Source organism: Melopsittacus undulatus, chromosome 8 (genome assembly GCF_012275295.1).
Source record: "Melopsittacus undulatus isolate bMelUnd1 chromosome 8, bMelUnd1.mat.Z, whole genome shotgun sequence".
Classification (NCBI taxonomy): domain Eukaryota; kingdom Metazoa; phylum Chordata; class Aves; order Psittaciformes; family Psittaculidae; genus Melopsittacus; species Melopsittacus undulatus.
In genome coordinates this window covers 185,111-203,086 of record NC_047534.1, presented here as the reverse complement: position 1 = coordinate 203,086, position 17,976 = coordinate 185,111, and the positions used below count along the sequence as shown (strand labels likewise).

General features: G+C 39.7%; 1 protein-coding gene across 3 annotated transcripts in view; it reads left to right on the top strand.

Moving 5' to 3' along the window:
• LOC101871489 (3-phosphoinositide-dependent protein kinase 1) overlaps positions 1-17,976 on the top strand; it is a 67,362-nt gene that overhangs the window by 31,753 nt on the left and 17,633 nt on the right. For 2 of the 3 annotated variants that reach the window (XM_013130984.3, XM_034065481.1), the window contains 5 exons: positions 265-438; positions 808-1,025; positions 1,656-1,713; positions 2,569-2,721; positions 3,278-3,515. In XM_013130984.3, the coding sequence (XP_012986438.3) occupies positions 265-438; positions 808-1,025; positions 1,656-1,713; positions 2,569-2,721; positions 3,278-3,385 (711 nt within the window). In that variant the 3' untranslated portion in view covers positions 3,386-3,515. Of the gene's footprint in view, positions 1-264; positions 439-807; positions 1,026-1,655; positions 1,714-2,568; positions 2,722-3,277; positions 8,763-17,123; positions 17,233-17,976 lie in introns of those variants that run through there. The other variant, XM_005142136.3, reaches the window with a different exon arrangement.

The following is a 17,976-nucleotide window of genomic DNA, read 5'->3' as shown; positions in this document are numbered from 1 at the left end:
GGACTTTATGAAGAAACAAAGCCAAAAAATTGTGTGGACTCAAAGAGGTGTTTCTTTCTTTAGATCTGTGAACTGGTCTAATACAAAATGTTACTACAAGGCATAGTGATAAATAACTTCTTGTATTGTAAGCAATCTCCCTATATTCTAGTGATGTATGTTTATGACCCAACTGTCTTTTAAGTTTTTGCATGCTGCTGTGCAAATATAAATGGTGTTCACCCCTTCCTTGTCATTATTTTAACTTAAGTGTAATTTGCTCAGGTTCTAGATGCCACCAACAGATTAGGTTGTGAAGAAATGGGAGGATACGGACCTCTTAAGGATCATCCTTTCTTTGAATCTATTGTGTGGGAGAACCTGCATCTTCAGACACCCCCAAAACTTACAGCGTATTTACCTGCTATGTCAGAGGATGATGAAGACTGTTATGGAAATGTATGTTTGCCTATTGCTATATTCAGCTCTGATACTGCCTGAGGCTTTAAGTAAAGCATAATCATTGCATCTTAAACATCTTATTGAAACTATTTATATTTTAATGAAAACTCAGTTATTAATAATATAAAATTGATGGTTACAGTGGTTTGGGTTTTTCTCCCCTGATGAAGTTAGTGTTTGAAAAAAATATTGCTTGGCTTGCTCTTGAATTTTTTTGGTTAAGTTAATCTTGTTCATTTGTAGAGAGTAGGCTGCCTTTTTGTTGATGAAAAACAGAAGCATGCTTAAATTACAAGGTGCAGTTTAGTGCAAAATAAGCTGTTTAATCAAAGAAATTCCTTTACTTCATTTTGTTTCCTCCTTTAGTATGACAATCTCCTGAGTCAGTTTGGTTGCATGCAAGTTTCTGGTTCTGCCTCTTCCCATTCACTGTCTGTCCCAGAGACAAGTACACCACAGACGTCAGGAGGAAATATTGAACAGTACATTCATGATCTTGACAACAATTCCTTTGAGCTGGACTTACAGTTTTCTGAAGATGAAAAGAGGTTACTTCTAGCAAAACAAGCTGGTGGAAATCCTTGGTAAGATCTTTGAACATGACTCATCTGTTACTTGCACAAGAGTAAGGAATCCAGAAAAAAAATAACTTTGTCCCTCTTAATGCCTTCAAGCAAATGATTAACAATTATGTTTTTATTGACTTCTATTTTTAAGGCAACAGCAGCAAATACCTGATGTTATGTTTCTAAAATTTACAAGGTCTAGTAGAAGATGTCAAGTATGTTTATAGAATAGGCAGAAATGGCACTATACCTGAGAAGTCTTCCCTCTACAGAGGCCTATAACTAGAAAAGATCCTTCCTTCTTAACATTGCCATAAGTGATTAATTTTTGGTGATATTCTGTCTATACCTAAGCAAAATACCTCCAAATCATGTAGTTATTAGTGTTCCTCTTCACTCTTGAAAGGAGCTTCTCATTTGTGATTTCCCCCACCCACCCCACATCAGATTTTAGAAAAAACATTTTGGGTTGGAATGAGGAAGAGTTTAAAACTCATCCAGTAAAGTTGTTCAGGACTCCTTGCTGGAAAAGGGGACAGTGGGGAGGGACGTGGAAAATTGCTTGATAACAGTAGTAACAATAAAAGCTGCTTCTGTGGAAAAATTATTTCTGGAGTAATAGGTTATTTCCTTTTTTTTTTCTTTTAGGCATCAGTTTGTAGAAAATAACTTAATCCTAAAAATGGGTCCAGTGGACAAACGAAAGGTAAGGGCTTCTCTTAGTTTCCTGTAACAAGATTCAGCTGTTGTGTATTTGCACAGTTGCACATAGACAAGGAACAGATTTCAGAGCTTCCTTGTTTAACTTACTTGTAATTATCAGATTGTTTTGTTTGCGTTTTAAATCTAGGATTGTGAATAGATTGTTTTTTTTGATTTAGTGGTGTGCTCTTGAGTTTTGGAAAAGGCTAAAAATGTGCTATTGGTACTTTCATTTTGAGACTGTAGTGAAGGAGTTTTTGTCCTCCCTTCCCAGTCTGATACAGTCCATAAACACTGTATTGATATATATCTGTGTGCGGATCAAGTTACAAAGATTAGGAAATAATCTTTTTTCCTGGATATGACTAGTGCCTGTATCCTGAGAGAAGCAAAGGTAATGTTAGAAAAACTTTAAGTATGAACTTTAACGTGGTATAGATGCACAGCTATAGTCTGCATCAGCTTTACAGGATTGTAGCCTGTCTTTCATTTACATTACTACCTGCTTGTTCCTAATTTTCTCCACAAAATTGTGAGCATCGATTTCTGTGCTGGAATCTTTGATGAGCAGATTTTGCTTCACTCTGTACAGCTGGTGTTTTATGTTAGAACTTGAAGATGCTTTCTGAAAATTGTACTTATGTTTTGCTGTGTAGTAGGAAAGTACTGCAAGCCCTAAACAAGGGATGGGGTCAAATAGGTAAAGCAAAAGGAAAACAAGGTTTCCTCAAACACAAGTGTACAGTCCTATCACTGAACTCTTTTAATTCTACCTCTGTTGTTAAATTCAGGTATCTACACTCTTTTTTCTTTTTTCCCTCATACCTTTTTTCATTGCTGCTGCTGCTGTTCTTTTTAGGGATTGTTTGCACGTCGGCGCCAGTTGCTGCTCACAGAAGGGCCCCATCTGTATTATGTGGATCCTGTCAACAAGGTTCTAAAAGGAGAAATTCCATGGTCTTTAGAGTTGCGGCCAGAAGCTAAGAATTTTAAGACCTTTTTTGTTCACACGGTAAGTGACTTTCTTTCATGTCTTTGAAAGTTGCACTGAGGTCCTTGGACGATTCTTGTAAGTTGTTAATGAGCAATTTCTTTCTGGAGAAAATAGAATTCCTTAAACACAAGTGTTAATAGTCTTAATTCATAACAAAAAAAAGGCGCCAGCCACATCCCCCCAAAGGCAAAATAAACCAAGCAAACAGCAACCACCCAGTGTACACATTTCTCACTAAAATGCATGTTTTATTATTCGTGTGTAAATAGACTTTAAGTGGGTTTGGGGATTTGAAGGTAGTTTTAAAGAAATACTTAAAATTTAGCCCTTTTTTTATACAGCGGTTTGCAAGGAATGTACCAACAACATATTGGCTGTTGACTTCTTAACAATATCGAGATGCCAGATGTATGGCTATTCAGGAATACAGAATATTATATAACTAATTGAATTAGTTCTGGGAAAGTTTATTAATTGATTCTGAATGATTATTTCACTGATAGATGCAGAGCAATTACTGCTTTTTTGGTTAAACTGTATTTGAAGTACTCATTACAATGTTGTTCACTTATAGCCAAACAGGACGTACTACCTGATGGACCCAAGTGGGAATGCTCATAAATGGTGCAAAAAGATACATGAAGTTTGGCGGCACAGATACCACCAGAATGCTGCTAAATAGTAAAGCTTATCCAAAACTTCCCAGTTTCCCTACTTGCTGCTAGAACTCCATGTGCAGCCGATCAGAGGAATCTTTTCAACCCACCTATTACCATCTCAAGGGGAAGCATATGTCTGAAATGTTCTGCTTTCGGGTTTTGTTTTGGTTGGTTGGTTGTTGGGTTTTGGTTTGGTTGGTTTGTTTTTTTTTTCTGTGTGTGGGTTTTTTTTGTTTTTTTTTTGTTATTTTTGTTGTTTTTGGGTTTGTTTTTTTTTTTTAATAAAAAAGAAAAGCAAAAACCTAATGGAATTCAGGGTCACTTTGCTTGCTCATTGTGCTTCTGTTGAGGCTTCCACATGCATATCATTGCAGTGAAGATCTTGCTTTTGTGCACTTCAGCTCAACTTCTGCTGCAGACTAGTGGATAGACCTTGCATTCCAGCTTCACTTAAGATGAGTTAAAACCAATCCACACGCACACACGCCGAATCATGTACCAGCCTTGCGTTTTATGGGGCTGGACTTGTCTGTGACTTTCAGATTATCATTAAACTGTATTTCATCAGGGAGCTTTTATATGCCTTTCCTAAGCACCACCTATTTGTTTTCTCTTCCTTTCCTCACAGTCCCCCAGCTTATTGGTATATGGCATTTGTAGCCAGGTCAGTCGCACCCTTGTGTAATTCCTAACATCTGGTTGCAGGATTTATGTGGTACTTCAGTAATTATGTGAATGAATCAGATGTATGTGCCTGGCAGACATGCTCCAAAGATACAGGTTTTGAGAGAGTAAAATGCTGAACATGGCACTGGGAGTTTTCCAAAATTGAAGTGTTGGCATCTGAAGCATAGAAGATTTTAAAGATTCAATTTAAATTATAATATGAATCATGTGTTTAATCAAGGGACAACAAACTTACCAGCATGCTTTCAACTAATGCTAACTGAAAGATTAACTAGTTAGTATTGGGGGGTGAGGGATTGCTATTGAAGTAGTAAATAGTTTTTCACCTTTTCAGGAGGTAAGGGCTAGACGCTTTCTGTCCACGGTGTGCATGTACTGTGCATTTTAGCGGGGCCACCCTATTTACCTGGGTAGAGAAGGACGTGTGAAAGCATTGTACAATTGATTACTTGACTTTTTTGTCTCATTGTGTAATGAGATGTACAAATAATACTATTTTTGATCCTTGGCCAAGTATTTAGCAACTCTGAAAAAAATGTAAGCAATTGAAATATTAGATCTATATATTAATCTGGTTAAAAATTCAAAGAAAAATATTGATGCAAAGGGGAAAATATATGGTACTTAAGGCATATCTGTAAAATTAAATTATTTTGCATATCAATCCGCTTTATCCTCTTCAAATTGAGTTTTTTTGTGGTCAAACATTTCTTGTAATTTTGCAAAGACATAACTTTCTATGTGCTGAAAAGAACTTCCCTAAGGGTGTTTTTGACATGCTCGTGTTCCTGAACCTTGCAGAGAGGAATGACCTAGGTCTGGACAAAGGCATTCCTTCCTTTCTTTCTAAAAGCGGTATAAACATCACACCTATTTATTCCTCTTCTACACGTACTATCTATTTGCATTTTGAGGTCTCTTACTATGGTGTTTTTCCTTCCACCAAAGAAAAAATGTTCCATTGCAATGTTGGAAAAACTCATGGGCTACTGTTCTAGAAGCAGTATTTTAAAAGCAGTGGTTTATCAGGATTTCTCAGAGAACACATGAATGTTGGATATTTTGTTGTTGCTTGGGTAAAGGAGATTTATTATTTCTCAAACTGTTATGTGTTTGAACTTGATGACAGTTCAGCTTTTTTAATGTCTTTCATTCTTTAAATGAGGGAGTGCATTTGCCTTTTCTTTTGGAGAAAATGCATTCTTGTAGTCTTCTGTTATCCCCCTGTGTATGCAAATTTGACAAAAGTAAATCACTGGCCTGCAGTGCCTGGTATTAAGGGAGCTGAGGTGTCCTGTAAAGGGCTGAGATGAGCAAGAATTCTGTTCCATCTGCATCATCAGAAATTTCATCATATACAGGGTACACTCCTTGTTGCTAAATTCAGATAGCATGACACTTCTGTCTGTGCCTGTGTTAATCCTATATGGACCATTCTAAGCAAGATGACATGAAGTTTGTTGCATTTGCTCTTTGGCTGTCAGGGTCCATTTTTATGTTGGGTCCACTGGAGGCTACCCTACTGCTCTTGGTTTAGTCTTTGGTATAGAGATGTAAATGTATTCTCAGCTTTATACAGGAGAATGTGTCTGCTGGAAATACATGGTGCCACTGCTGTTTTGCTATGACAAAACCTGGCCTCACATAAAAAATCTGGCAAAGTTGTTCTGCTAATTGTGAGCACCGTGGCTTCAATAAGAGGTGGGAGTGATCTCTATTGGCTTGTTCACTAGGTGGAAATCTAGGAATGCTAAAACATCTTTTCTGTAATATTTAGACTTGTAGTCATTTTACCATAAAAGTCACTCTGCTTTTTCACACCTTGAAAATCCTCTCTCAGTAGGCTTCTGTCCTGCCCACCAAAAGCTTTCAGCCAAAGAAATCTTGGTAGCAGTAAGCTGTCAAGAAGGTGTCTGGAAGGCTGATACCTGCATTCTAGTATTCCTTTTTTCTTTTGCTAATGCTGTCAGTAGGAAATTGTGAACATCTCTTATAGGCATTCCTCCCCCTTAGAACTAGTGTTCTAAATCAGGTCTTCCTTAGCTGCTGCTTTTCTGGGAAGGTACTAGAACTTTTCTGGGAGAGGTATTTATCTTTCTTGGACTGTGAGTGAAATCTGTGGTTTTGAAAGATGTCAGAAGAATAGTGAGGCAAGACAAAGAAATCATGAGGAATTAAGTATATTTCACCACTTTGTCCATTTAAAGGTGTGTTGGCAGATGCTGTGTACCATGAAGGGCTGGTTCCTGTTTTAAATGCTTATACCTGAAGTGGGGTAGTTTCAGATCTTTGTCCTGAGGACCACTCCTGTGGTTCATGGGAGTTCATGGAATGAAATGTACAAGGAAGGTTCTTCAAGCTGCAGATGAGCCAGTTGATTTCTATTCTTTGTCTGAGATCTTTCAAAACACAAAAAGAGTTGTTAGGCACTTAAAGACCCTTCTTGAACTCCTTAATATGAACCTACGGAAAACCCAATCTGGTTGATTCCATCTTCTGTGTTTTCAGCATTAGCCAATCATTTATAAAGAATCTGGTCAGTAATACTGCAATTTTACTTTGCTTGGAATTTGAATTTCAGGAAGGTGTTTATTGCATCTGTTTTCTGTGGGGTGGAACTAAAGAAAGGGTGAAGTACTACTGCTAGAAAGGGCTTTTGAATCACACTATTACACTTAGTGCCCAGCCCAGTCACAGGAAGTTTAAAATTACTTTGATAAACTGGAAAGATGAGTTGGTTACCACTGGCCTTAAAAGTCCAGTTTTGAGAAGGGTTTGTATTAAGGAAAACTTGCTTCAAATGTGATGCTGAGGCATTGTGAGCAGACTAGTATTGCCTGTTATGATCTTGTTTACTAAGCACTGGGATGATGAAGGCATCAGATTATCGGATAGTACAGTGCTCCACTTTTCACCTTCTGATGTGATTTAGTTGTGAAGTATCTGCTATATATAAGCCTACAAAAAACTTCATAAGTTGAAACAAAGATATGATAACTGTAATCCATTTTCATAGTTTGAGATGCTTAACTTAATGTGCTTGATATCAGTACATTTTGTGATGGGAACTTTGAAGAATCTTGAGGATTTCCCACTTGTATATTTAATAGCTTCTTTTGAATGATTTAGGAAAGCCAGCACAATTCCTTCATTTTCACTTTCTCCTAGTGAATTACATGAATAGGTGTGGTATTTATACCTGAAATTTTGCTGAATTACTCTAATATTTTATGCAAATACTAGCCAAATGGAAGTGATCCTGCAAAGCTTCATGACACAGATTGTCCATCAGCTGATCAATGGAGCTTACAGACAGGTAATTCTCTGATGCAAAATAGCATGCTTTCCAGTAAGCCTGGTCATTTAACAAAGTTTCCTCTTTCTTAGAAGAAATACAACTTCTGCACAGCCAACAATTGGAGAAGTTCTTAAGCACCTGTTGACCTGGTCTGTTTGTCAGCATGGTGGTGAATGTAGATTCACAGGTTGCTGTTTGGCAAAGCTTCCTATGACCATGTGCTAACACTGATTGGATGTGGCGAATTTCTAAGTCGTGGCAGAACTTACAATTACTGTATCTGACAAAGGAGGAACAAAAATAGGAACCAGGAACCATAATGAGTTTTGATAGTTGTATGCTAGCTGTTTCAGGTTGGTGGCAGTTACGTGTGTGATATTCTCTACCTGGTTTGTAGCTGTAACTGTGATGTACAGATAAAAGAAATGGGGAGGGGGGAAGCCAAAAAACACACCAAAAACAAACAAAAGGCAAACAAAGCCCAGCCACCCCCACCCCCTTCACCAGGCACCACAAAACAATCTCCCCTCCTCCACGAACTCGTGAAAACAGAAGCAAATAATGCAATGATATAAGATAAACACTTTTGTATTTTTATTCTTATAAGGTTATTTGCTGGCTCTTGTTGGCCTCTAGTTCAGTCTGTGTTATTTAAATTCTAATATATGAATTATTTGGATTGAATTCATGTTCGGGGCCATGGTGTTGTATGTATTGATGTACAGCCTTGAATGTGAATAATTATTGTAAACTATATTTTACACCTTTTTCTGGCTTTATTATATAAATTTTCTATTGGTCGATGATTTAATCATATCTCATAATTTAATGACTGTTTATTCTCCTCTCGACAGATCTCTGTGCTGTAGATGTGTAGTTAGTGACTGGATGATGGATTTCACTTACGCTTGGTAGTCTGTAATAAAGGCATGTAGGGTCCTGGCGCGGCCTCGCCTCTTCCTTCCGCGGGGGGCTAGGGCGGGGAGGGAGGCGATACCTCCGGCCCGATGGGGGCGCTGCCGTGCCGCGGCCTGAGCTCGGGGCGTCGCGGGGGCCCCGGCGGACGAGACCTCTGTGGCGCAGGCGCGGGCCGGACCGAGCTAAGGGACGCTTCCGGGGGAGGTGCGCTCGGGGACCGGTGGTTGGGACAGGCCCTTCCGGCGGCGACGAGGATGGCGGCGGAGAACCACTGCGATTTCCCGGTTCCTCCGGTCAGCGGCCTCGGGCTGGGAGGCCCGGGCGGGCCCTGCCGCCGGTGCAGCTCAGCGCCGCCGCCCGGTGCAGTGCCGGGCAAGTGGGTGCGACTGAACGTGGGGGGCACTTGCTTCCTGACCACTCGGCAGACGCTCTGCAGGGACCCCAAGTCCTTCCTCTTCCGCCTTTGCCAGGCCGACCCCGACCTGGACTCGGATAAGGTGAGCGCCTGGGAACGGGGCCGTGTTCCCGCAGGGTGTGAGGCGGAGCAGCGGCACCGCGGGCTCCCCGGCCGGGGCAGCTTGTGCAGGGCCGCGCTGCTGAGGGAGCCCCTGCACTTGACGGGAGTTGAGCTCTGGGGGTGAGGACGGGCGGAGTTCCTGCTAAGCGGTGCGGTGACAACTGCTTACAAATACAGCAGAGGCAGCGCAGGATCGCTCAGGTGTTTGTTTAAATGTTCGTGTTGTTTGATAGGGTCTAGCGTTTAAATGGAGTCTGCCTGCACTGATGTTATTTCTGCACTGTCATCACTCCTCTTGTTCAGTTTCAAGAACCAGATCAAAGTACTTTTGATAATAACCTCTCTCACTTATCCATCACGTTCTGTGCATCGCAGTTCTTTGGGAGGAATGTTACCTGCTCTGCACGGACTGCGGTGGTGGGTGATACCGAATCCGGGTATCCGTTCTGACTCATTTCTAGTAGGGGAAGGCAAGTTACTGATTAAGATTTATGGAGTGGCATGTAATAATGGGTATAACGTAATCAAATATAGTGCTGGCTCTGAAAGAGATTTTGGAGTGTAGTGGGCAAAAATGGACTTCCAGTATGGAAAAGAAGGGAACAGTGTATAATATATAACCAGCAGTTTGAAAATAAAAAGTGGATTTTTATGTATCAGTTTGTTTTGGTTTTATATTTCCAAGTAAGACTCCAGAAAGGAGGTTTAAATGCTGAGGAAGATAGGGAACAGAATGTGAACAGTGTTCCAGAGTTAGAGAAAAAACACCTCAGAGTGTGGTGGTGTGGGGATTGGGTTTTGTTGTCTTTGATTTGGGTTGGGGCTGTTTTTGGAGAGGATTAGCTTCAATTGGCCTATAAGAATGAGTTTTGAAATGCAGGTGGCTTGCTGATAGGTCAGAAGTGGTCTTTACTTGGGAGGGAGTAAGAAAGTTTTCTTCTAATGTTTTGTAAATAAAAGATAAGGTACAGTTAATAATTAAGGCACTTGTTTCAGGTGTTCCACTGCTAAAAGGTGCCTATTTGCTCTCAGTGTGGTCAGAGAGAGGTGTATTTTTAGACTTTATTTCTAATTAAAGTATTTGGCGCTTTTTTTTTTCCTTTTTTTTTCACCATTTGTTTTCACTGGTTGAAGAAATGAGCCCTCCTCACAAGCACCATCAGGGGGTATTGTATCCTGCAAAAACTCCCTGAGGCTACTAACCTCAATGTTTTTACTAGTGTGCTTACATGGGGGGTTCTAGCAGCAAATCACAAGTTTATGCTAAGGTTATTTAGCTATTTGGTAGGATGCAGAGAGACCTGATGAATTTTTTTCATGTTTCTAAACTTAGGCAGTTACATATGGCATTGTCCCGGCATTGTCAGTAGCCTTTCTTGCAAAATTGTAGGTGATGTAGTTACCTTGAATGGGTTATTGTGCAAATCAGTAACATGAGGAAAGCAGCACACAGAGAAAGAACTACAAATTGTTGTAGAAAAATGGATTTAGATAAAATGCTGTTATTCAGAGATGCATTCTCTAGGCTTATGAACCTGCATGTCTTCAATTTGATGTACAAAAAGCAAATCCTTTCCTTGTTAAATATGCACTAAGGTCATCTTTTCAGTACAGCATTTGTCAGTTTCATGTCTTCTTGTTCTTGACCATCTGTAGTCATTGATTTTGACTTTAAGCATTCAGAGCCTGGGTTTTGCAGTCACCTGTTATCTTGGATTTTGTGGAAGTGGCCTGCCTCTTAGATTACCCATTGCAGTGTATTAATTACAGTAGCTAAGGTAACCTAACCACAGACTGCCTTTCTTCAAGGATCTTATTCAGAATCTTTAGATTCATCATCTGTAAACAGCAAAACATAATCCAATCAGTTCCTTTTTTTGTCATCTGAGTGGTAACACATATCATAGGTGACCTTTCCAAGAGAAAAAAAATCTTTCCCTGACATCTCACCAGCTTGTGAACATATGATCTGATGCAACAGCACATCAACAGATTGTATGCTTTAATTTTGAAGTATCAGATGCCTTTAACTGATGAGCACAGATACTTCAAGAGAAAAATAGGTGAAATTCGTGTTGTCATCCTGGACTCCTTTGCCACATACATGTAAATCAGAATGTCATAGTAATTTTTTTCCCCTTGTGGTTTTACTTTTTAAAGTCCCATTTTGAGTTATAACCTGATACTAAGTTGACATATTAACCATGAGGTAAAGATTATTTACAATGCAGCGTAATTTTGTGCTCATGAAACAGTTCGTACACAAGGTGCAGCTAATAGATACTGGCCTCTTAAAGCCTGGGGCATTAGAAGCTGGTCTTTGACCTATAATTCCCTGGATTTGATTCCATTGTGTTTTCTTCCTAAAAATCACATGGGTTTTAAGCACCTCGTAATTTTGAATGTTAAAGTGAGAGAGAATGCACATTTGAGCGCATATGTAGGCTGATGCTTGTTACAGCCATCCCAGACATACTTGTCCCTACTTCTAGAGGAGGATGTGGGGGAGGTGGGGTGGGGAGCCAGCAGAGGAGTTTGTGAAAACTGATAGCCACAGCCCCCTGTTTGAAAGAACTATGAAAAATCTGGCCTCAACAAGGTATGTTGTGCTTCCTGGATGTGGAATTGGTCAGGGATGTGCTTCAGTAACTCACTTTGGGAAGTTTTAGATGTATTTTCAACACATTAATACTGAATTTCGCTCAGTACAAAACATGCTTTCTAGTTGACAGACACATTTCATATTCTCTGGTTGTGCTCCATTTGATGAGTGTGTAACTCAGCAAAAATGAAGGAGAGGTGTATTTTGTAAAAAACTTCAGTGAGTTAAAGGAGCTTTTTGAAAGCTCTAGCGTTGTCCCCACTGACAAAAGGGAGGGAGGCAGATCGCACGTCTAGATGCTAGACCAAGGAGGAGAGCCAATAATGAAGTCAGCTCATACACCAGTAAATATATGCCTTTGAAGAAAGAGGCTTAATTCCCATTATTTCTCACTTTGCCTGATTGCCAACCCAGAATCTTTAGAAATTGAAGCCATAAATCACGTCAGATGAAAACAGACCCATAAGCAAACTCAAAAACTAATATAATAGAGCTGTTTCTGCCTAAACTTGACAAGTGAGGTATATCATAGTTGTCCATATTGATACATTATGAAGTTCTGCAAGAAATTAACTGGATGAGTTTATTAGAAATGAGAATTGGAAAATGAAATAGTTTCTAGGTTGTACTTTACGGATATCAGCTGCATATATAGCTATCTTTCTCTTCTGTAATTTCCACACAAACATGTTTCTTACTTAACTATATAAATAATAATATTTTCTTAATACTTATTATTAAAAAGAATTTGCAGGCTTCAGGAATAGTAGCATGTTCACCTTCAAATTATCTTCAGGTGTTAATGTTGAACAAGTTTATGCAGCCTGTTTCTTAGTATCAGATATGTTTCCATTTGTGGCAGAAACAAGATTAACCTTAGCACACCCCCAGAAAAACTAGTGTTGAATGGAATGAGCTAGTGAAGTTTATTCTCTGAATCTAGTATGTTTCACAATGTCACATGCATCTTTGTATTGAAGACTGTTTGAGAATCATTTCAGCGAATGAGTGGTAGTGGTCATACCTGCTGGTCACAGTGGAATTTGTTTTAAGGAGTATTTAAATCTGTCTTTAGAGGTGAATACATAAAAATTAGTCATGCTTGCTTTTTCATCCTTGTTTAACTTATTTAATGCTTGTGCTGTAAGTTTCACTTTTAAGTTACTTCCTGATTTTAGCACCTTCCCATTTTATCTGTATACCAGTTCTTTTGTGAACTGTTATACCGTTCTTTAAACTTTCCCTTAAGGGAGAAGATTGTCAGCCTTTTCTAATGAGGTTTTTGGCAACAGTATTTATGCTTGATTTTTAATGCCTTTCTAAAGCTAAGCGTAATTGTGCTGAGGTAGAATCTGTTAGGCAAAGAAGGAAGCAAGCACTGAATGTTTTAGAAAATGAAAATCTTCCTAGGTCACATAGTTCAAGAAAAATGTATTCTGGGCATTTATCTCAAAAAAAGCATAGGGGGTAGGAGAGATAATTGTTTGTTAAACTAGATTTAGTGCCAGATATTACTGTATTTCTGTGCATATTGCTGCCTTTAGCAGAAGTGCTTGCTCACTATATGTAAATGAAGTCAGTTTTTTTGATACCCCTGTCGGAGCACACAGCTTTGAGCCAGGAGCTTGGTGGGGTGGATTCTGATTTTGTCCATTCTGGAAAGTATTTGAGGAAGAGTCTTCAGACTTCAGTTTTTACCTCAGTGTAAGACAAGTACCTGGAAATAAATTCCTGAAGTTTCAACTAGTCTGATAATGCAGTTCTTGGGGTGAATGTTAACTGGGATTAGGGAGATGTGTGTGTTTGGTCCTCCTTTTGAGTCCCACTGCAGTCCTGTAACTGATTTCGGTATCTACAGTTCAAGGTCACTGCAAAAATCGGAGACCTTGGTTAAGGTGAATTATAGTTTGGCAGAAGGTTGTAAAGAGGAAAACCAAGGAGGTTTTGGTAATGAGTTTTAAGGAGTGATTTCTTGATCCAGAAGTATGTATATGGAGACTAGAAATCCTAATAGTGAAGCCTGTTCAGTTCTAGCAAAGGTATTGTGAATCCAGCTAGTGAAGTGTGAAACTAGGAAGTATCTATTTTTATATAAGGATATATAATTTTAACAGCAACAATAATTAGTTATTGGAGTGGCTTGCACAAAATGGTTAGGTTTCACAGCTGCTTTCTAAAGGTTAACTTGTATGTATGTTTTAAATGAAGATCAGGTTAAGTATTTCGTTGTGATTCCTTTAAGCCTCAGTCTCTACAAAATTGAAGACAAAATATTTGAGACTGGAATATGTGATCATTTAAATGTTTTTGGCAATATTTTTCCATTTACAATATTAATAATGCATGAGAATATAAGGTATTGTCATGCATGGGCGGATGAAACCAATTCTGACAATTTTTTGAAGGTGTGGAAAGGCTTCGGACCCATATTTTGGAAGTGATAGGTGTCGCAGATGACTGCATTTTACTGTCTCAGCTTTTATTGGATTTATGTTTACATAAATATCTTTGAAGATCTAGTGTAATCAGCTTTTCTTAGTGATTTCAAATGAAATGCTTAGTGTACATTGAAGGATAATCAGATGGCTCACTCTAGGGGAGAGAAGGCATTTTCTGTAGGAAGATGCCTAGGAAATTGATTTTGTGCCTCATTTCCCCGTGCATTCTTTGCATATTGTTACAATATTCATTACTGAGTAGATTACATTTTGGGTTGTGACTCCCTGGCACTAGTTTGTAGCATACCTGAGTTGTAAGGTCAAAGACCAAGACACACGTCACGTCTTTGTAAGGATGTTAATTAATGCATGTTTTCCATATCTGTCACATGGCCAGTTACTCTGAATTGTTCAGTAAATTCATAATTTTCCATGGAATTTACACACTAAAGTGAATCCTATTGACAGAGTTTAGATTGCCCACTGTTAGAATTTAGCCAGAGTTCTTAAACTTCAGCTATCAGTATTTACTAATGCAAAAAAGAGAAGAGGTTACTATTACCCCATAAATTAAGACTTTTAAATTCCTTTTTTTTTTCCTTTTTATTATTTTTTTGAAGACATGTTGTTGCCTGAAAGGGTTCAGAGTAAACTATGACACTAGAACAGTGGAACTTTATTTGTATGTGGTATATTATACACATGTTAGGTATGATACTTGTATTTATGAGTATGACAGTTTTTATAGATTGTAGATGGTAATTTGGTGAGGAAGAAAACTTGGTAGTGAAAGGAATAAGTGTAATGAAAAAAAATGGAGATGAGGAACGGCAGAGTAGAAAAAAGTTTGGGGATGATGAGGAAGATGGTTAAAAATAGGTAGAAGACAAAACCAATTCAATCTTACGTCTCACAGAGTGGATGCTATGTGTGTAAACCATGTTTGGTAGAAGTGCTAATGATGAGCTCTAATGTGCATGGTAGCCTAATGAGTTCAGGTAATGCAGGTTGCTGGGACCTCTCCTTAGGTGGAATTTGAAAGAGAAGGCTTGACATAGCTTGCTCCCTATTTGGTTTGCTGGAAGGTTGTTTTCTAGTGTATAGAAATCTACTCAGGGAAGAGCAATTTCGGATACCATAGTCCAATAATAAATAAATAGACACCTTTTGTATGAGGAGTAAAGTAACCTTTGTTACTTGAGATTTCATAGAATCATAGAACCAACCAGGCTGGGAAAGACCTCCAACATCATCAAGTCCAACCATTCCAGCACTGCCAAGACCACCACTAACCCATGTTATTGAGGGCTTTGTCTGCACAATGTGTGAAGACTTCCAGGGACAGTGATGCCAGCCCTGCCCTGGGTAGCCTGTTCCAATGCCTGAGCATCCTTTGCGGGAAGGAATTGTTCCTCAGCTCCATCTAAACCTGCCCTGGCACAGCTCGAGGCCGTTTCCTCTTGTCCCATCCCTTGTTCCTTGGGAGCAGAGCCCAGCCCTTCCTGGCTCCATCCTCCTCTCAGGCAGTTGTAGGGAGGGGTCAGGTCCCCCCTGAGTCTTCTCTTCTCCATCTGAACCCCCCAGGTCCCTCAGCCGTTCCCCATCACCCTTGTGCTCCAGGCCTTGCACCAGCTCCAGTGCCCTTCTCTGGCCCCACTCCAGCCCCTCAAGGTCTCTCTTGTAGTGAGGAGCCCAGAACTGAATGCAGGATTCAAGGTGCGACCTCACCAGTGCCCAGTATGGGGGCACAATCCCTGCCCTGGCCCTGCTGCCGCACTGGTGCTGATCCAGGCCAGGATGCTGGTGGCTTCTTGGCTGCCTCAGCACAAGCTGCTCGTGTTCGGCTCTTGTCAATCAGCACCTGCAGCTCCTTTCCTAGGAGCAGTTTCCAGCTGCTCTCCCCCAAGCCTGAAGCGTTGCAGGGGTTTGTGGTGCAGGTGCAGGACCCAGCACTTTGCCTTCTTGAACCTCATCCCATTGGCCACAGCCCATGGGTCCAGTCTGTCCAGACCCCACTGCAGAGCTTCATATCCTCCAGCAGTTCAACACTCCCACCCAACTTGGTGTCATGCACAAATTCACTGAGGGTGCACTCAATCCACTCATCTAGACCATTAATGAAAATATGAAACAACACTGGCCTTAACACGGAGCCCTGGGGGAAACAACTAGTGACTGGTTGCCAACTAGATGGGACACCATTTAGCACCATGCTTTGGACCCTGCCATCCAGCCAGTTTTTAACCCAACAAAGAGTCCACCCATCCAGGCCATGAACAGCCAGTTTATTTAGAGCTTTCAGTTAATTGCTTCTGTGACTCACCTATGTCTGTAATGGTGTAGAGCTGGTGGTCGGTGTTGCTTCAAAGGGTTGTGTGAGAAAACACTGTAGTGTAGAAGATTACAATAATTTTACTGAAGCTTGCTTCTAACTTACTTCTCTTAGCTGAAATGATTTCCAGTTTTGTAAGCCTACATATTTCTTAATTCAGTTCAACTGATCACCAAAGACTCTGCTTTTTTCTCTAAAACAGTGGGGTTTTATAATCAGTTTTAGATCTGCCTTTCCAACTGGTTTCTGTTCCTGTATTAAATAATACTTTCATCTTATAATCCATGCAGTTGTTAGCTAATTTCTTTGGGTTGTATCAGTATGTGCATAGAACCCTTGGTACACAGCTGTTCTCAGTGTCCTGTGAGTATTTATACATCTGAGCTAAGAGAAAACCACAAGTTTTTAAAACAAAGTGTTGAGGTTAAAGTGAAGAAGGTAGATTTGTTTGCCTTTAATTTCAGAAACAGTGAACAAACGAAAGTCGGTATCCAAACTTCACTGTAATGCAGCCTTTGTTCTGAGCCTTCAGGTTTCCGACTAAGAAAGATAGTTTCCTGGTTTAAACTGTTCTTTTTAAGCTTAATTTTTAGTATTGTCACCACTTAAACGTTTCATGCTAACAGTGTTGATAAATCTTTTGATAAGGGTATAGGAAATAGATATAGGAATAGATCAGGTAAGAGAAGTTGTATAGTACATGATTGAGTTGCGTGGTCAGTCTGATACAATTGCGACATTGTGGAATTCTTTTTAATGTCTTTAATAAAGTTGGCTTGAAGGGATGTGACTGTGAATATCTGCTTGATATTCAGATGCCAAGCTGAATATTAGCTTCAGTTCCTGCTTGGTTGTTCAAGTCATTCTGGGCTTTTTTGGGTTTTGTGTTTGTTGGGAGGTTGTGTGTGGGGCTGGGTTCTTTTGTTTCTTTGGTTGGTTTGTTTGTTTTGTTTTGTTTTTCTACTCTAGGATGAAACAGGTGCCTATTTAATAGACAGAGACCCAACCTACTTTGGGCCAGTGCTGAACTATCTCAGACATGGGAAACTGGTTATTAACAAGGACCTAGCTGAGGAAGGTAAGATGTTACTAAATCTCTTGCTTATTATTTTTACCCTTTCTGAGTCACCAAAAGTAATTTACAGGTACATCTTAATCAGTGTAGCATTTCAGTCTGTTGCAAGTAAAGCTGATGGGTGTATTGTGCTGTTATGGTATATGGTAGTATTTGAGTGGTTTGAGTATGATTCCTGATTTCGCAACCCCCATTGCCAGTTAGAACGTAAATACATGAACATGAGGGCAGATGCCTTTTAATCTATAATCTTGTCTTTTTCCTGTATGACTGCGTGAAATATTTGGGTTTTGTCCTCTTCAAGCACAAGAATACTGGCTGTGAAACAAGTTTTAGATGATGTAAAGTGAAGTAATAGTGAAATTCTGGGATGTTCAGATGTGTGGAATAAGCTCTTGAGGAGTAAAATCTGCCACCAGATTCTCTCTCCCTGATCCGAATTCATACCAGTTCTGCCCTGATGGAGGATGACTTTTTTAGACCATAGTACGAAAACTGTATTGATAAGGTGTTGAAGAAATTGGTCAAAAAGAAATACGATCTAACAATAGTAGCAGGAAATAATGTGTAGTTTCCGAGTGCACTGTTAAACACATAGTATGTGTGGAGAACAAGTAAGGTTTGAACATGTGAGTGGGAGCTGTCTTTAGTAGGCACCTTTAAGCTTTTGTTTCAGTGACAGAAAGAATCTTTTTTCTTTCCAGTAGGACAAGTTGAATTTCTCTTTCACATTGTGGCCTGAGGCAG